Here is a 20,204-nt window from a genome sequence, read left to right as displayed (position 1 = left end):
CCTATGGTTCAGTGCCCGTTGCACTAAAAATGCTGCTTCTCTTCCCCCCCCCCCCAGTTGCGACCCTGCTTGTGGAGGGGGGGTTCTGTGTATGGTTGTTTCATCATCCTCGGTTTCTGGGAAAAGTGATGTTCTGGGGGGGGGGGGGGGGGGGGGTCATACACATAGCTGTGAAAGTAACCGTAACACTAACAGCTTACATATTTACACTCAAAAATCTTAGTACCAGATGTCATCACGTAAGCTCTATGAACATGTGGACCCCAAACCATTCCCACATGGGCTAAGATGGCTCTGACTCCATGGACAGCTCTGCTGGATTCTGAAAGTAGTCATATTTCCCCCCCCCCCACCCAACTTTTTTTCACTTGAAAACTTTATTTCTAAACATGTTTCTGTCTCTCCCTTCACTACTTGTCATTTCTTCCCTTCCATCTGATTTTCGATGGGCGGAGATACGGGCCCCCCCCCCCCCATCGTCAAGGGTGGAGTCGACTGATCAAGTGTATGTATATGAAGTGACATCATCATCATCGTGCCCCACCCAGCAGTAATGACGTTGCCCCGCAGTCAATCTCTTCCTATGCCCGTGCCCCCCCCCCCCCTAGAATATCCCAGAACCGCAAGAGGGCCGCATAGCCCCAGGTTGAGAATCACTGGTGTGGATGATAGCATGCATGCCTTGTTTGCAAGGTGGGTTCTAGTCTCAGCGGAGTCCAGATGACTTTTCTTTCTGATTGCACCTCAGCACATACACATATAATGTCTAGAAAATATCTATTTCCTTTATAGATTGGGCTGAGAAAAAAGCCGTCTCTCTATGTAAATTAATTACACTTTATTAATTTGTTTTTATAATGACGGGAAAATATGGTCAGCTGCATTGTAAATTTGTCTGACTATTTTTTGGATGTCATTCCTCACCCTGAAATTTTTTAAACCGGGGAAAAATAAATGCATTTTCATTGCACTCATCGATATGGGAGCGTTCAATATTTTTTTTTCAAATTTATATTAATCATGCCGTTAAAATTTAGAAACATTATTCGACCTTTTCGTAGAGAAGAAAAATAAATTAAATATTCTGACATTTCAAAGCGTCATCTATATGCGCTTTTTTCTCGGGCAATAAATCACCGCTCATGAGAAAAAGGTGAAAAAAGCTACGTCGCTTTCCATTCACAACCACAGAAAAAAAAAACGTGCTTGTAGTTGTTTGTTTACTTTTCCGGGAACATGGCGAACAGTAACGAGATAGAAGTTACCGCCGAGGTGCATTTCGCTCAACAGCTCGCATCAAATCAGAAGACAATCAACGATAAAGCTCTGAAGAAAGTCGGAAAATGGCTGGAAGCCAAATCCTCAGCTGCCGAAGGTGGTATTACATCAATTAAATTATTATTACTTAAGACGGATCTATGATTTTTACCGCCCTTCTATTCTAGTAGATTTTTCTTGACCCTTCTCTCATTCCTCTAATTTACCGCCCTGGGCAATATCCCGCTTAAGCTGGGTTTTCCTAGGAATAGGTTTTTTTGCTCAGCGTAAACCGAATTGGACCATTTCGCGTCGGCAGGAAACGTGTTACGTAATGACGCTACGCGTTTGTGTTTTCCTAGCGTGGCGCATCAGATCAGGGCGACTTTATTAAAGTATATGGCCTCGGCATCAGCTACTCTGTCGTCTGCATGCTCCGGTTTGAAGGGAATGAAGGGAAAACACAAGAGTGAAGAGAACATCGGTGAAACACGCGGCGCACGACGCGTTTCATTCCTCCAGAAGCAGTTCGCCAATCACGCCTGACGTAAAGTGCTGTCGCGTTGCTCTTTGTAGAGACAGTCATACTGCTTTTCTTATTGGTGAGCAGGGTTTAAGCTACGGTCACATTTTTCGCAAAATGTAGCCACTTTTGCAAAAATACGTACAGAAGATACAAAACGAGAAAACATCCAACCATAAATCATTCATCCGCATTGTAGCATTTTGCTAAAGCTTACCTCCTTCCCCACCACAACCCCGATTATCGCTTTTTTGCTAAAGAAATTTTTTATCTAGATTTCGATTCACGTTGCAAATGGCACGGGAGACCTGTTCCTAGGAGTAGAATTTCTGCGCTGTGTGCAGCGTGAAAATGCTGATTGGTTAAAAACACCAAATTCGGGTTTTTCAATCAATCAGTGTTTTCACGCTGCACGCACTGTAGAAGACCTGCTCCTAGGAAAACCCGGCTTAAGGGCAAGTTTGTTTTTTTTTTTGCATCATGTTAACCGAATAAGACCCTTTCGTATCAACAAAAACATGTTGCTTTTTCATGCTATCGGTTTGAGTTTTCCCAGCGTGGCGCATCAGCTGTTCTATTGCCTGCATGCTCTAGTCTGAAGAAAAGAGGAAGGAAACGGCAGAAAGGAAGAGAAGATCGGCAAAACACGCAGTGCATGGCACATTGGACTTCTCTGGAAGCAGTGTGACAATTACGCCCGACGGAAAGTGGTGCCGTATTGTGATCCCCCAGGATGCTGTCACTATCTGCTATCCATAATTCCATGCATTGGCTTTTTTTAACAGCTGGCTTACGCGAAAATATATTTAGGAAAGAAAGAAAATCCAACTGTGTGCCCCTGCAGGGAATCGAACCCACATCCTTTTACTTTCCGGGTGAATGCCCTGGACCACGACTACAGAGGCAATGAATATCTCAATCTTTCCTTGGAGCTCGTGTACATTGAACGGGACTATACATGGATGGTCAGACCTAACTCAGGCCAAAGTTCACAATTACTGACAATGCCACCATATAGCAACTTATCCAGCTGTTAAAAAAAACCTTTGTATGGTTAGCAGAGAGTGACATCATCCTCAGATAAGTTGCCATCTGGTTGCATTGTCAGCAATTGGGAGCTTTGACCGGAGTTAGGTCCGACTGTCACAGGTCGCGATTGGTTTGGTCGCCAAGTTTTGTATGATGATGTCTAAATGCTGAAATGGACATTGGCTATACAGGGTGTCCCATAAGTAGAAATACAAACTTTAAGGGGAGGTTGAGAACGTCAAAAGTATTGCACAGGAACCCATGACTGGAAACGCTATCGTACATCGCTAAGCCATGCTGTTCATAGTGCTGGAGGGGAAATGTGTAATTTTTCGTCTTTTCTTTTGCCAGTTCCCTGTTAGGTGCCGTTGCATGCGCCTCCTGTGGCAATTATCACTCGAATCTGCGGAAAAAACACATATTTTTCTTTTCTTCAGCAATGTCACGAACAGCACCACCTAGCGACGTACGATGACGTTTCTGGCCATGGGTTTTCCTGTGAAATTCTCAATCCTTTTGTTATTCTCCACCTCCCCTCGAAGTTTGTACCTCTATTTATGAAAGATCCTGCATAGTTTAACACCGAATGCTTACGAAGAATATGTCTCTCATTGTATGAAACTGGATAACTGTTATTGTTGGTTATGAAGAATGCAACAAAAAAATCAATCTTTTTAACGAACTTATTTTACAGCATTCACGGAGGATGGAATGTTGAAGTTATGGAAAGGGATCTTCTACTATTTCTGGAACTTGGACAAACCTTTGGCTCAAGTAATTCCCCTTTTCTTTTTTCCAATCATATCTTATTTACTGAGTGTATATAATGTCCAAAGTTCCCGCTGGCTTATTATTGTCTCATAAAAGTAGAACAGCGGAAAGTGCGGGGGGGGCCCAAATGCATTCATTTTTGACACACTATGGGTGCTGTCTTAAGGAGCGGTGGGGATACAGTCGACATTTGGTGCAATGACTCCACCTCCCACGCAAAACGAACATTATATTGAGAGGTCGTTATTATTCCTTTTGCTGTAGTGTAAGCAGTTACACAGAAAATGTATCAGGTTAGAAAACAACAGAACGGTAAAAAAAAGTAGTTACAGAGTACACAAACACACCTTATTACCGAATTTCCTTCAGTGCTAAGGTACCTAATAAACTATCAATGTCATGTACGATTTCAGCAAATGAAAAACAATTTTTTTTTCTATTTCTTTACGAAAAAAGACGGGCAGAACCAACATCACCTGCAGAAGAAGGCCTCCTCACAAAGCTTGTGACAAAGGAGGCCATCTTCAACACACTTTTTTTTTTTTCAAACCAAGCTCAACTCAGGTCTATCACCATGCGCAATTTACTGCCAAGTGAGTTGTGCCGAAAGTGTGTGTGTGTGTACCTAAGCCTGAATGCATATCTAGTGTTGTGTCTGATTTTTCAGTGCTGCTATCTATATTTCAGAAGTGAAGTGTAATGACTGAATACTTGTACTGTTTGTAGGCCTGTTGCTCTCTGCGGCAAGACTTTTTAACGGGGAGATCGCCTCAATGTTGGGAACCACGGAAAACAATCTTCAGCTGGCCACCACTGTGGCGACGGTGGGGCTTACATCTTCAACACTGAAGAAGCCCATTGATATACACTGGTGTAAGAAATTAAGAGAATTTGCGGACTTGGTCGATTATCTCTAGAACTACTGTACCGATTTTAATGAAATTTGATATGTACATACATTGATACAATACAAAACAAATAACCATTCAATAATTGTAATACACACTCATGATCGTGCGTAACACTCATTGGAGTCGGAAGGTATGAAACAGCGGTTGCAGAAAAACAAAAAAATGGGTTAATAAGGGGTATGGTCCACTCTTACACATATACAGGTCTCGCGGCGTAATTTCATGCTTGAAATAAGGCAGTTTATCATTCCCTGGATGGTTCCCGGAGGGGGGTTGCGAGTTGCAATTGCCCTCCCCAGAGTGTCCCAGACATGCTCTATAGGGTTAAGGTCTGGAGATCTGGCTGGCCAATCCATCCGGCGAATATCCTCACTCTCTAAAAAAATCGTCGAGCAGAAGAGCTCTATGTGGCCTCGCGTTATCGTCCATTAAAATGAACTCAGGGCCAACTGCACCCCTGAAAAGGCAAACATAGGGTTATAAGACCTCATCCTATACCTTGCACCAGTCACAGTGCCTCTTTCAAAGACATGGAGAGGTGTGCAGCCATCCAACATGATGCCTGCCCAGACCATTAAACCTCCTCCGCCATAATGGTCGATTTCGCGGACATTAGAGGGTAGGTAGCAGGTCCCTGGTTCTCTCCATATAAACGTACGGCGAGAATCTGTGCTTAGGCTGAACCGGGACTCATCAGTGAAGAGAACGGTTGCCCATTGATCCATACTCCGATCTCTATGCTCTCTGCACCATGATAAACGGATTCTCCTGTCCGTAGAAGTGAGCGGGACGCAAACAGCAGGTCTTCTGGCAAACAACCCTCTCTCATGAAGTCTTTTGGAAAGTCACCCTTGATACATGGGTTCCTGCGGCTGAAAGCCTAAGTCACGAGAGAGCTGAGAAGCTGTAGCACTCCTGTTACGCCTCGCTATAATCGACAAATGGCAATCTTCTCTGGCCGTCGTGGCTCTTGGACGACCTTGCCCTGGCTTTCTCTCGATGGATCCAGTATCCTGGAACTGTTTCCATAAGTTACACACGACACTGGGCATTAAATTGAACTCTCTACAAATCTGGACTTGAGATTGGCCTGCTTCTAGCCTCCCCCACAATTCGCCACCTCATTCCATCATCTAAACGTTGGTGGTTACTCATTTTTACTGTTAAAATTTGAAATTAACCGATTGCTGCAAAATAAGACCAAGAAATTCGCCGAGGTGTGCTAGCGAATGAAATGCGTCTTAACTTACGCGCGCTTATAAAGCCTGTTTCTCTACTGGCTCCTCCTACACACACGTGTACACTTGTGTATTTGACATACAAGATTTCCATTTTTGTCTAGAAGCAGTGGTTTTACATTCAGTTCAGTTCTTTTCATGAAATTCGATAAAATATGCAAATTCTCTTAATTTATTTCACCAGTGTACTACAAAAAAGGGTAAAGATGGTGCATGCATCGGCCTGCTATATCCAATGGCTATTGGTGAGATGGCCTTCAGTGACCTCGTGAGTTTTGTGTCAAGGCTTTCTTCTATAGATAGTGTTGGCAGAACTGAATTCGGATGTTGTATTGGATTGAACAATCTTTCTAGGTCACTATATTGGATGAAAAATAACATGGGATGAATGTAAAAAAATTGGACTTATTGCACTTGTCATTGTAATAGAATGGTTGCTATAGCATGAGATCGTTATTGACTGCATTTATGCAGTCCCTGGAATCACACCATGGGTGGAGATATGGGGGGCGTGGGGACATTGCCCCCCAGCGTCAGAGGTAAAGTTGACTGATCTAATGTACATATGCATGTATGAATTGACATCATCTTCATCATGCCCCCCCCTCCCAGACTTCCAAGTCTATTTCTGCCTATGCATGGATCACACTTAGATTGGTTATCAAATCTTAACTCCTGGTTGCTTGGCAAAAAACATATATCTGTTCAAGTCAGGCATTGTTATCAGAATGAAGCTGGCAGCCTGCATGTAAGTCTGTAAGTTGTTCTGCCTTTTGTGGTTATATAAAGCAAAGATTTATTTATTCTGCCATATTTTTATGTGTAGTGTTTGTGGGTAGCTCGATCAGCTCGAAATAATCCAATCACTAACAGGGTTCTGGGACTGGAGCCTGGAATGGGCATCATTCCATTCATTTTCATCATTTTTTGTTTTTTTCCATGCTGTAAAATTGTTGTATAACAGGGTCCTTAAACGTCTGACCAAGTGCCGTGCAGAATGTGGGGGCCATGACCAATATCTGAATATTGTTAAAAATTGGTAAATGTGCTCTAAAGGTGTTTTGGAGGATATAAATAACTTCAGGCTTTTCTTCCTAACATGGTTTCGTGCAAGTGAAATAAAATTTAGCAGAGGAAAAAATGAAGTAAAGGAGCTTTTTTTTTGCAGTATTCAAAAACGCCCTTCTAATTTGTCTTGTGGGTAAAGAAAGCTGTTCCCAACTTAGAGGTGTAAATGCTGACCGATTTCCCTGTTGAAAAATCTCGCCACAGAGAGCAACAGGCCTAAAAAAGTACAATTATTCAATCATCACACTTTCGTTGTGGTGAGAAAAATTTATGGCAAATTCCCACATAACAAGCATTACACAGAAACAAACTTCATGTCAGGTTCATAACACGTACATGCACATTCCAACATGTACAATTCGTTAGAAGTTCCGCAGTGGAATATGGATTGGGGGGAGCATGTGAAAGAAAGCTGTTATTTTTATTATCAATTGTACGCATGCATTGTAGATAGATAAATTCACCAACACGAAGATTTAAATAAGATAAAGAAATTTGTGAAAATTTGTAAGAGACTTGACTGAAATCAATAAGTTTTCGTTATAAGCAATCAAAATAGCATAGATTAGCTGTATGAAATTCCTGAGACATGGGAAAAACTTTGCACTAGTGAAAATTCTTGATATGTGTATTCGTTATAAGCGAGTTTGACAGTGTAATCTTTGTGGAAACAATGTCGGAAATGTGAGCACGTAGTAGCTACTTTGGAAGAAACATTGTATAAACAGATCTTAACTGTACTCATTTTCTCTCTATAAAAAGACATTCCATAAACTTTTGGAATGTAGTCGTTTTTCTTTGTGTTTTTTTATCTATTGCCAATCATGTGTTCTGTATATGTATTTTTATTTTTGTGATTGTTCACTGTATTTATTCATCTTTTTCAGGAAGACAAAGCATCTGTCATCAGTAATTACATTCACTGCTTCAAAATGCAGAAATATTCATTATTGTACATTGACGTTTTTTTCCAAACGATGGCTCGTGAATGGTCTGGGATTGATAAATTTCGTCTCGAAAAATTCATGATGGTTAGTCTTGCAAGTTTTTTTACTTTAGCTCAACCCGTGCTCTGGGGAGCCCTTGGAGCTCCGTGTGCACTTCTCAGGGGGCCTCTGCTGTCACTAGAGGAAAATAAATGAAATCAGTCGTTTTTGAGAAATAAATTTTTTAAAAAGCCCTACGGGGCTCTGCCACAGCAATTAGTTTTCTAAAAAGGGCTCTGTGAGTCAAAAAAGGCTGAGAACTGCTGGTTTAGCTGTTTATTTTATTATTTTGATTTGTGTAACTTTACATGCAAAGAAAGAGATAGAAAACTCTCCCCCCCCCCTCTCTCTCTCTCTCTCTCTCTCTCTGTGAATACTTTTAAAATTATATTGGAGCTAGCTACAATACCTGGCGCTGCCTGAGTTTTTTTCAATTACTGGGAGGATTGAAGAAGTGGCGAACCATTATAAAGGAATAAGCATGTCTGAAACGCATTGCTGGGGAACCACGGTAAACATTCCGAAAGTGATTGTTGAAGCCTAGAAACCATTTTTACCCATTTAAATTAATTCGAGCATTTGCCCTGCTCTGACGAACTTTTAAAGTAGCCTATCGTTCAGGCATCATACTCATTGGTCCAATGGGTTGCAAAGATTGTAGGTTGAAACATGTGTTAATGTCATGGTTTTATTTATTCTTAGATGGAATATTGGCAGTAAGAAAAACAAGTTTCAACATTGCGATATAAATACAGTGATACCATAGCTCAGGGATGGACAAATCAAAAAAACATTTTGGCGCCAGCCAAATTTTCTAAGAGCCAAGCATGTTTTTTCCAAAAAAATGTTCTAAATTATTTTTTTTTTACTTTTCTGGGATTTTTTTTATGGCTCCTCCTCATGTTGGAAGACACATTATTACAAAATCAAAAACATGTTGTCATACTTATTTTTCAGTTTAGCAATAATGCATTTAAAATTTTAGGCGGCAGTAGTTATTTCCTAGTCAACTTGATGCCTGGGATTGAAAAATTTTGGATTTCAAAATATATGACTTTATTTACAAGTCCGAAATCTTTTTGTAAGAGATAGATATATCTGGAAAGCAATTCCGAGGTGGAAATAAATTAATTCTTGCTTAAGCAGCAGTTACTCATTAATAGGGCTAGAATTTTTGTGACCTAAAAAATGTACTTATGCCCTAATGAACCAAAAATATGTTTTTATAAAATAGGCTGACCATATTTGCTCAAAAAAAAAATACGGGAAATTGTCAATCAGTGTCAAAAATGGTGCCAAAGGTACACAAAATTGCCAATAGTAGCTGATAGTGTCGCAAAAAATATCCATTGATTGTTAAAAACAATGTCAAAGGTAAACAAAATTGTCAATTATTGCTAAAATCGCCAATTGCGAGAAATGAAGCTTGGGAAGAAAGAACTTGGGGAGGAAAAGAACCCTTTTCATTGTTATGCTGATATATTCAAAATAATTCTTAAACATGAAAATATGTCATAAATTTTGAAAGTCATGAAAAAGTGCCTTAAAATCACTGAAAATCGTGAAAAAAATGCTATAATGCATAAAAATAGCAAAATGTGCAGTCATAGAAATCCCAGCCCTACTCATTAGATTTATTTTTATTAGCTCAAAAATTTAGCTCGCAACACAGTTGTTTTATGTTAATATATGTATCCATATCAACTGAAATGTTCATTAGCCAAGGTATGTATCACTGTATGTTCAGAGTGCTATAATAAAGTGCAACCTTGATAACTCACCAGTAGCCCGGTTGATAAGATGCTCGCCTAAAGTACCAAAGGATGTTTAGAGGTGTCGCGAGTTCGATACCCAGTTCGTCCTTGTCAGAAAACTTTCCTGACGCAGGGTACAACAAAAAACGGCGACTTGGCCGCAGCAAAAAATTGCTACCGCAGGGAGTCCCCCATCGAGGGGTTGCCGCACCAACCTCTCAATGAGTATTTAAAAAAAACAAAAAAAAACAAGTCTGCCGTTCGGAATCGGCAATAAATTGTAGGTCTCGGTCTAGTTAGCTCTCGTGTGCAGAAAATGACTGTAGTGCGACAAAAATGATCAAATGATAACCCGGCAACCCCAGTAGCTTGACACATTATTTGCATGATTGACACAATGCTAAATTTGATGGCGGGGGGGGGGGGACCTCACTTACTCAACACATGATGACCACATCCTGCTTAAGCCGACTATGATTTATACAGTGTAATCACAATTCATTTTTAGAAATGGTCCATGTGTTCATCAGTTCGAAAAAATTTACAAAATTAGTCTTCATGTGATTCGAAAATTCTATGTTCCATTGTTTCTCCCATTTGTTTGTTGATTGCTATGTGTTGAAGATTCCCCCCACAAGTCTTTGGGTAGTGTTACTTCCCATTATTACTTCTTTTTTTTTTGGAACCTGAAAACTCAACCTGTGGACTTATAAAAGCCACAGATAATAATATAATTTCTGAAATTTTTGAATGAGAGATGGTCGAGAAAGCTGAAATGAAGGTTTTAAATGACAAGAAAAAGGGTATTGTATTGTACTACTCATTCACAAATAGCTGATTTTCCATGAATCAAATATGTTTAATTTGGAATTATTCTCAATACAAAAATTTTTTGTAGAAAATTGCAGATCAAAATAATTTATGAATTTGTAGATAATGCAAAATATAGAATTTTTCAACTATATACAAACACATATGCGTGCATAGACGATTTTTGAAATTGTTAAAGGTAAAATGAAATCTCTTTAACTGGACATGTTTTCCCATCCCCTTGGGCCATGTGGAGTTATCAAGGTTCCACTGTATTTTGATTTTTGATACTATTAAAAGAAATTGTTTCTCTCAATTTTTTAGTTTGTGAGGAAATTTTTGAGAGAATGTTTCGTGTTTCTAAAACAAGCAAAGTGGAAAGTTGGGGTCATCAAAAGTTTCAGAAATATCTTGAAGAAGAATGTCGCAAGTGCAGAAGATTCTGCTTGCTCGATGGGTCTGAGATTTCATATAATAGACATCTTCATGGAAGAACTAACAAGAGTTGGATCTGAAGAGGTAGGTATTTGTTCATGTTATTCAACAAATTTGTGCCCCACTTAAACAGCATTAAACTAGTAATGTGAACCTACCACAAGCAAAATTAGTATTTTATTACCCCACAAGATTGATTACTATTTCTCTGTTACATTCTTAAGCATTTTCTGTAATGATTCCATGTTGGAAATGTTTGATATTTATACCAATATTTTTCTTTCAGCTCACTCCACAGAAAGTAAAGAAGTTTGTTCTAGTTTTCTGCAGTGTGTTGGCGTACTCACAGAAGTAAGTATTGTTGAATTGCCTTGTGTGTGAGTGTTAAAATCAATATACTCATTCCATGCGATACAGATTACTACAATTACACTTATTGCTCTAATTTAATTATCGTCAACCTAATATGAAACACAGATACTATGTTTTTGCACATTTTTCTGCGTGTGCAGAGATTATAATAACATTTAAACACTTTTGTTTCACATCAACATGTTTTTCAGAGAAATTCTTTACTCCCCCTTCTGCTCATTTCAATTTCATAAACATGATCCTGGCATATAAATTGCTATTTCACTCGTCTAATTTACAAATATCTTTAGCGTCTGACATTCTTAATAAGAATCAAAATTCTGTCATCAAAGGTCAACTATAAATCCCAAACTATCTCAACACAGTTTGCAGAACAGAATGAATCCTACTATGCAGAGAAAAGAAAACGTTCAAATCAGCTAATTCAGTGAATTCTTAGAGTGCAGATATTTAGAAATATCCAGAATTTGTGATTTCGATTTCTCAACATGCTAGGCAATGCAGGGGAAGGGGATATGTTATGAACTTAATATGAATGTTGTATTTGCATATACATAAACAAAAGGCACTTTTTTCATAGTGATATATTTACCATTCTTCACAAAACGCCACTGATCTTTCAAGGTGTTTTCTTGGAATTAACAAAAAAAAAGGTGAAATTAGAACATGCAGACTAAATAGTGAGCAATCATTTTGACATACAAATTCACAGTTTCTAGCTTTTAAAATAAAAATTATTTGATCGTAATAGAGAGGTGACCATTAAGAGGGCTTCTACTGTATATTTATAGTCATTTACTGTCATAACTGGGTTTATAAAGATAATTTGTATATTAAGTCCGCCCGAAATTCAAAGATAAGTTTTCTAAAATAAATTTTAAAACACTAAGATGTGCTGTAAAAAAAACGAAAACTGACCAAAAGCTGAAATTAACAGCTTGGCAATTAGATGAAGAATTTAAAGGAAAATGATACCAAAAATCTTTTCCATCTGATACTATGTACACAAACCAGTCTGGATTGTCGGAGTTTATGTGTTATTGTCAGCTCATTTCTATGTCTCAGACTTATGCATATGAATAAAGACAATTTCTTAAAATGTCTAGACCAGCGGTTCCTAACCTTTTTCAGGCCATGCCCCACCTAAGTATCTCTGAAATCGAGATGTTCCCTCATCAAGGCCATAACTAGAACTTTTGTCAAAGGAGGGGGGAATATCCACCCACACCCTCTGTGAAACGTCGTGAAAAGTTTCTTCTTTTGTTATGCAGAAACCATCCGTTACTTTGCAGCCTTAAATTTTGCAACCCAGGGGTTTGGCCTCCCTCCATAGTTCTGTCTCTTTGGGCCATTGCTTGTACTTCTTTCTATTCAGAAGTAAACTCCTGTGTATGTTGAAGGAATCAAAAAGGTCATTTACTTAATCAAAAGCAGTGGTTCTCTTAATTGGGTATCCTTGGAGAGAACAAGGGGGCTGATTTGTCCATGAAACACAAAGAACCCCATGTCAAATCCAGGGGCAGCTCAAGGGAAAACTCTACCTGTTAAAGTCCTATTTTTGTCATCCCGACCATGGTTTTTTTATGGACAATAAATTGTTTGCTTTGTTTCCCCCCTTTTCAATTTGATGCCCTCCTAGAGCGGGCCGAGAGCTACCCTTGGTCGAACATCTTCCAAAGAAAACACTGAAAGATAAAAATAAAAGAAAGAAGTCAGCAGAAAATTGCTTAAAATGTATAAATTTGAACTGATATAATGGTGCAGAGCTCTGGAAAGTTCCACACAAGCCAAAATAGGAAAACTCATTCTCAAACTACCTCTGTAAAAATCAAATTGCTCCCTTTTTGAGTATGCGTCTCACGTTTGGAATCACTGGTCTAGACCATCAGTTTGATGCTAAGAGTCTTGCATCGAAAGAATGTGTGCAGGAAAAAAATTTGTCTGTCTATCACTTAGCTTGATCATTCATTTTACATGATATGGCTCAAAAGCTTTCTAAACAGAAATGCAGGTAGGTATGTCTGGAAAGCGATTCTGAAGCAGATATAAATTAATCGAGACAGTAATTCTGATGTGTGTGTGAAAATTCAGCTCACAGCATTGCTGTTATGTTAATTATTATAATGTTAATTTTTTTTTTTCAGTGTGGCTCTTTTGAAGGCAGTGAAAGATAATATTTTCATGTATCTTTTAAATCAAAATGTCGATAAGCTGGTATATGGGGATTTCCCTACACTGAAAGTAAGTGATTGCAAGTTTGTATCTAATTCAGTTGTAGCTAAAAATGCCCTCAGAAATGAGTTTAAAAGAAAAATCATGGAAAGTCTACATTCCTTGATCTTCATGCATGCATGAGATGTATATCCCCCAATCACGAGATAAGACTTGCATAAGTTCCCATTCCGAGACTTAAAACATCTGTAGTTTATCACGTGATGAAATATTTTCCACCGAAGAAATTAATGTCATGCAAAGTAAAAGGGAAAACTAGGGATTTTTCGGAATTGCAAATGTTCCCATATTTTTCGCTGTCCTGATTTTTTTTAATGTCCCATTATTTTCTGCATTTTCAACAAATACTTGAATTTTTGATCTGTCACTGAAATCAAGGGTTAAAATTATTTTGTCAACTTATTCGAATATTGCGTTTGTACCTGGTATGTGTCTTTTTTCTTTTTATTTCTTTCTTTCTTTCTTTTTTTTCTTTTCTTTTCTTTTCTTTTTTTTTTTTTTTTTTTTTTTTGTATTCATTTTATCCACTCTGATTTGCTGTAGCTCTTCATTACCTGCCATTGTCCATTTTAACAATAATTGGTAACTTTGATTACTTTTGGCATCATATTTGGTAACAATTTTTGATTTCCTTTGAAATTCCTGAATCCTAATTCCACATACTTTTGCTGAGAAAAACATAGTCAGCCTGGGATTACAAGGAATGAAAGGGTACTTTCTTTAGCCTTCAAGAGAAGAACAATTTGAAGGTTTTTAGGAATTTTTCTAAGATACGAAAAATTGGAAGAATCTGGTTTCCCTCCAGAAGACAAGATCATTAGATGGAGAAGATAATCTCTCCATAAAGCTAAAAAATCAGAAGCATTGGCAACTATGAACTCAGCTATGTCTTGTTACATCATGTCAGATGATTATATTCTTTTCTAGAAGGAGGTGGCAAACATGAAAGCTTTGTAGCTGACAAGTTATTCTCAATGTGAAATGACATAGCCAAGTCTCATCTCATTTTTGGAGGACTATAAAATCTGAAGATTATTCTCTGGATATTATATGAATTTGAACTCTGGAAAAAAAGGCATCTGGGCTCCGTTGGGTCTCGAGCCCTGTTGCAAACCAGACAAGCATGCTACCATCTACACCAGTGAAGGCACGGGCACGACCCTCTGCCTTCCTTATTTCACTTACTGTGGTGTAAGGCACTGAAGTAGAGGCATTAGATCATGCTTGCTCTGTTTGCAAGAAGGCCTGGGTTCGTGTCCTGGCAGTGTAGGTAACTTTTTTTCTGAGTTCACCTCGACATAATCCATAGAATATCTGTTTTTTCGATATATTGGGCTGAACAAAACAAAACAGCAGTCGATATGTCTAAAAACCTATTTAATAATGATATGTAAGTACACAAATCAAGCAAGTTATTTTCATTGTAGTTTGATCCAGTTTTGATCCAGAACTTGGTTAAAAAATGGAGCCAATTGGATGGTCTGAAGAAAATTAATGTTAAATATATGCAGGGTATCATAAGATGGTGAGTGTAATTCACATTCTTATATGATGTCTGTTTTGCTTGGTAATCTCAATCATAGTGATGTTATTGGATTCTGAAACATGTTACTCTTGGAAAAAAAATTTGAAGTATATGATCCATACTGTTTTAGACCAATGTAAGGTAATGGGAGGGGGAAATTTTTCTTCATTCATTAATAGATTTTTATGCTGGAATTTAATAAACGTAATTACAGTTCTAGAATTTACCAACATGAATACTTAGGGTAGGGGTTCTTACCCAAGTTTAGGTTGCAGTGGCTTCCGAGATGGGTCATTCAAATCTCCACTAACGGCCAGGTATTCTTGGGTCGCAACTAAAACTTAATTCACGGGGACTTCCAAGATCAGTCATACACATTCACTTACAGCCATTGCTTTTTGAGCTATGGGTCACAACCCAAACTTGATTTGCAGAGGCTTCTGAGAAGGTTCGTGCGAATCCATTTACATTCATTGAATTTTTAGCTATGGGTTATGACCCAGACAAACTTGATTTTTAGGGGTTTTCTAGATGAGTTGTAGAAATCTACTTATGTTCCTGTGAAATAAATGCACTTATTATATCGTTTATCTGGTTTAACTAACTTTGAAAAAAAAGTTCCTTGAGTTGCAAAACTGACCTTTCGCGGCTGAAAAAAAGTTAAAAACCCCCTGTGTTAGAGAAATCCTGTCATAAATATACTCAGAACATACATCCCTGCCTGCACCAATTCATTAGACATTCCACAGAGGAGTGTTTATAAAATGCGTGGAGATTCCTAGTTAAGTAGCATAAATCTACTTACACCCAGGGATTCTTGAGCTTTTTTTTTTCAATCCGAAGTTTATTCCCAAAGGCAACTACCTAGTTAGTGTGTCGAAAGTACACTGAAGAGCCAAAAAAACTGGTCACCTGCCTAATATCGTGTAGGGCCCCCGCGAGCCCGCAGAAGTGCCGCAACACAACGTGGCATGGACTCGACTAATGTCTGAAGTAGTGCTGGAGGTAATTGACACCATGAATCCTGCAGGGCTGTCCATAAATCCATAGGAGTAAGAGGGGGTGGAGATCTCTTCTGAACAGCACGTTGCAAGGCATCCCAGATATGTTCAATAATGTTCATGTCTGTGGATTTAGGTGGCTAGCGGAAGTATCTAAAGTCAGAAGAGTGTTCCTGGAGCCACTTTGTAGCAATTATGGACGTGTGGGGTGTTGCATTGTCCTGCTGAAATTGTCCAAGTCCGTCGGAATGCACAAGGGACATGAATGGGTGCAGGTGATCAGACAGGATGCTTACGTACCTGTCAGAGTCGTATCAAGACGTATCAGGGGTCCCATATCACACCAACTGCACACCCCCCATACCATCACAGAGCCTCCACCAGCTTGAACAGTCTCCTGTTGACGTGTGGGGTTCATGAGGTTGTCTCCATACCCGTACATGTCCATCAGCTCGAAGCAATTGGAACCGAAACTCGTCAGACCAGGCAACGTGTTTCCAGTCCTCAACAGTCCAATGTCGGGCCCAGGCAAGGCGTAAAGGTTTGTGTCGTGCAGTCATCAAGGGTACAGGGGGGGTCTTCGACTCCGAAAGCCCATATCGATGATGTTTGGTTGAATGGTTCGCACGCTGACACTTGTTGATGGCCCAGCATTGAAATCTGCAGCAATTTGTGGAAGGGTTGCACGTCTGTCACGTTTAATGATTCTCGTCAGTCGTCGTAGGTCCCATTCTTGCATGATCTTTTTCCGGCCGCAGCGATGTCGTAGATTTTATTTTTTACCAGATTCCCGATATTCACGGTACACTCGTGAAATGGTCGTACGTGAAAATCCAAATTTCATCGCTACCTCAGAGATGTTTTGTCCCATCTCTCGTGCGCCGACTATAACACCACGTTCAAACTCACTTAAATCTCGATAACCTGCCATTGTAGCAGCAGTAACCGATCTAACAACTATGCCAGACACTTGTTGTGTTATATAGGCGTTGCCGACTGCAGCGCCATACTCTGATTGATTCCATATCTCTTTATTTGCATACGCATGCCAGTACCAGCTTTTTTGGCTCTTCAGTTTATAAGTATGTGTGTGCCTAATTGTCTGAGTGTCTATCTAGTGTTTCATCTGACTTTCGAGTGCTGCCATCTATATTTTAGAAGTGAAGTGAGGGCAATGTAATAAGACAATGATTCTTGAGCTATGGTTCAAAACCGAAACTTGATTCACAGGGACTTCCTAGATGAGTTGTACAAATCCACTTACAGTCCTGTTAAATAAATGCACTTATTGTGTCATTAGTTTAACTAATTTTTTTAAAAAAAAGTTCCTTTTGTCGCAAAGCTGATCTTGTAGATTTTAAGTCATGACACTATACATGTACTCGGAACACACATTCTTTACCCCCCCTCAAAGTAGACTCGTCCAATTTTCGACTACTCTTTTTTCTCCTTTTACTACTCCTCATCATTCTATGCAACTTAGACTTGTTTTTCAGGTTATCACCCCTCTGACGAGATCTTTCATTTTCTTCCTCATCCTTCACAAATCCAAAACATACAATCCTTTCCCCCCCCCCCCCCCCCCCCATCTGGGCCATTTTCGGCCATCTTGGACTTTGAAGAGTTAACATGAGCTTAACACCTCAAAGTTAGCAACCACAAAAAACCAGCTTTAGCCAATCCGGGTCCCCTCGATGCAATTTAGGTTGGTGCTACAAGCCATTTTTTAATCTCACAAAAAATAGCACTGAAATATTCAAATAAGAAAACTGTGATACACTGTGTTAGTTCTTAAGACCATTTTTAGCTGCAAACAAAAAATGAAATCATCCTGTCACATGATGTGATGTATTAATGTTCATTCTTGTTCTTGAAAGACCATATACTGTAGCTTTGAGACTAGAAACTTTTTCTACATGAAAAGTATGCTGCCATCATTTGTTAAACCAAACTACCCTTGGTCGTAGCTGTTCCAAAAACGAAGAGAATCCTGATTATAATGATGGTGAGTTCCTTTCCTGGAGCTCAACTGAACTCATCCTGCATAAACAGCAGTAATGGATTGAGTTGCCCTGTAGGATTAGAATTACGTCTGAGCACCTTGAACAGTGGTATTAGAACATTTTCTTTTGATGACGGAGACTCTGCCCCGGGTTAGAGCCCCACCAGCGCCACAGTTAGTGGTCGCTGAGGTGGGTTTTCTGTGATTTCTAACTTCAAGGCGTGAATGTGAGCTGATCTCTCAGTCAAGATGTCAAGCCACTGAGATTCATAGTTCAAGATGTGGTAAATGGCAGCACTATAACAAGCATTACACAGCAACAAGCTTCATGTTAGGTTCACCACATGGACATTCACAGGTGTGGTAGCCCAGGTCAATAAGATACTCGCCTAAAGTACCAATGGATGTTTAGAGGTGTCGTGAGTTCGATACCCAATTCACCCTTGTCAGAAAACTTTCTTGACACAGGGGTACAACAGAAAACTGTGACTTGACAGCAGCAAAAAATTGCTACCACAGGGAGTCCCCCATCAAGAGGTTAGCGCACCAACCTCTCAATGAGTATAAAAAAAACAAGCCTGCCGTTCGGAATCAGCAATAAATTGTAGGTCCCGGTCTTAGCCCTCATGTGCATAAATTGACCATGGTGCGACAAAAATAATCAAATGGCGGACATTGACATTCCAACATTTATCAATTCATTAAAAGTTTCACAGAGGAATATGGACGAGGTACATGTGGTGTTTAGTAGTAGTAGCCACTGAGAGCATCAGCACCAGAACGACAAAAATATTTCAATCATTACACTCCTAGTTTGAAAAATATATGACAGCAACGAAAGATCATGCACAACACTAGATAGGAAATCAGGCAAGCAGATACATGGGCACACTTTCGGCACAACTCATTCAGTAGTAAATTGCCTATGACAATCGACCAGAGTCATGCTTGGTTTAAAAGAAAAAAAGTAATGGATGGCTTTTGCACAAATAAATCATAAATGGAAACAGATTTCATCATAATTGCTATTTTTCCTACTGTTGATTGTTCCGTAATTTGAAATCGTTTAGTTGGCTTTATGTTTTACTCACGGTGGAATCTTATGCTTTTAATAATATTCAAATTCAAATATGAAAACCAAATTTTGTGAATTGATTTTTTAATCCATGAAAATTTCTTGTTTGCATTCATAAGGTATGATAAACCGAACAAACCAACTGTGAATAACGAAAGAATTGAAATGCTAAAAAAGAAGCGAGCACCTCTCGTACGCAAGAAATTAATTGAAAAAGCAGGGCAGGAGCTGTTTGAAGAGGACGAGCAATTCAGGCAGGAAAAATTAATGTGGAAAAAGGGAAAGAACAAGAAGAGGAAGAGGAAAGACATTTCTTCGGATGATGAAATGTATTTAGAGTAAAGTAGGTGATGAGAGGAGGAGATGTGATGACTTTTCAAAACTGTACATATTTCTCACTGGAGTAATTAAAATATCGTTCCAATCAGAATAAGTATTTTTTTACCACCTGATGGTTTCAATTACAAATTAAATATAATTTCTGAAAACTTTGAATTTTAGTAAAATGTGGCGATTTTATACTTTTATATTTATTTATTTTTTTGAATTCAGATACTAGTCTGAACTCAAGTCTGACCTTAGATTTGTCTATATCTCGTTAATTTCTAACATTACATTATAAATATTTAATACAAAATGCAAAAGAATCTTCTCAGTCTGTGCTTTTTCTATTTGTCTTTATCACACCATGGACTTAAATGAATAAACGCTAGAACTTTGCCACTGGATTTATCCCTTTTGCCGAGATATCTTCCACCCCTGCTTCATGGCAGAGTCCGGCACACGTGTGAGGCAGTTTTTATTTTTTTTTTAATTTTTCATCCTGCTACAGTCGGCACTCGTTTCTATGAACCCGTATGGATGTGAAAAATAGCTCATAAATGGGAAAAGACGTTTAAGTGAAAAGGTAAATTATTTGGGATAAGAAAATTACTTCATAAAAAGTTCAGTTCGTAAATTGGAGGCTCGTGAAATCAAGCATGAACTGTGTTATTCCCTTGCTCTTGAAACAGCAAGTTATATCTTCAATAAACCATAGATAACAACACCGTCATTTGCTTTCTTGGGAAGTTTTACCTCCCTTAAAAAAATGAGATAAGGCCGCCCCCCCCCCCCCCCTCCCGCAATCATCTAAGATGGCCATTAACAAAATTCTGACTTCCAACTACAGTAAAACCTTGATAAGTCGTCACCTCAAGTTAGCGAAAAATTATG

At 38.9% G+C, this 20,204-nt stretch overlaps 1 protein-coding gene across 1 annotated transcript; it reads left to right on the top strand.

The window, feature by feature from the left end:
• The first annotated feature begins 1,192 nt into the window (after positions 1–1,192).
• Positions 1,193–19,418, top strand: Nnp-1 (Ribosomal RNA processing protein 1 homolog Nnp-1). The gene is made up of 8 exons (XM_089232457.1): positions 1,193–1,375; positions 3,504–3,583; positions 7,685–7,828; positions 10,672–10,866; positions 11,069–11,133; positions 13,299–13,395; positions 14,814–14,911; positions 19,109–19,418. Exons 1-8 carry the CDS (start codon positions 1,237–1,239, stop codon positions 19,329–19,331), a joined length of 1,041 nt encoding a protein of 346 aa, XP_089088583.1. The 5' UTR covers positions 1,193–1,236; the 3' UTR covers positions 19,332–19,418.
• Positions 19,419–20,204: the final 786 nt, after the last annotated feature.

The sequence above is a fragment of the Pholcus phalangioides genome, unplaced genomic scaffold (assembly GCF_987345545.1).
Source record: "Pholcus phalangioides strain wild (caught in Gottingen) unplaced genomic scaffold, Ppha-v1.0 ptg000006l_1, whole genome shotgun sequence".
NCBI lineage: Eukaryota > Metazoa > Arthropoda > Arachnida > Araneae > Pholcidae > Pholcus > Pholcus phalangioides.
The sequence above is the reverse complement of the archived record's forward strand: the minus strand, read 5'-3'. Positions and strand labels throughout refer to the sequence as shown.

Bases quoted from the DNA above. Each gene is read 5' to 3' on its own strand.
- Nnp-1 (XM_089232457.1), top strand. From the start codon at position 1,237: ATGGCGAACAGTAACGAGATAGAAGTTACCGCCGAGGTGCATTTCGCT. The intron at 7,829-10,671 runs GTTAGTCTTGCA...TCAATTTTTTAG, and splicing joins GTCTCGAAAAATTCATGATG to TTTGTGAGGAAATTTTTGAG. The intron at 10,867-11,068 runs GTAGGTATTTGT...TTTTTCTTTCAG, and splicing joins CAAGAGTTGGATCTGAAGAG to CTCACTCCACAGAAAGTAAA.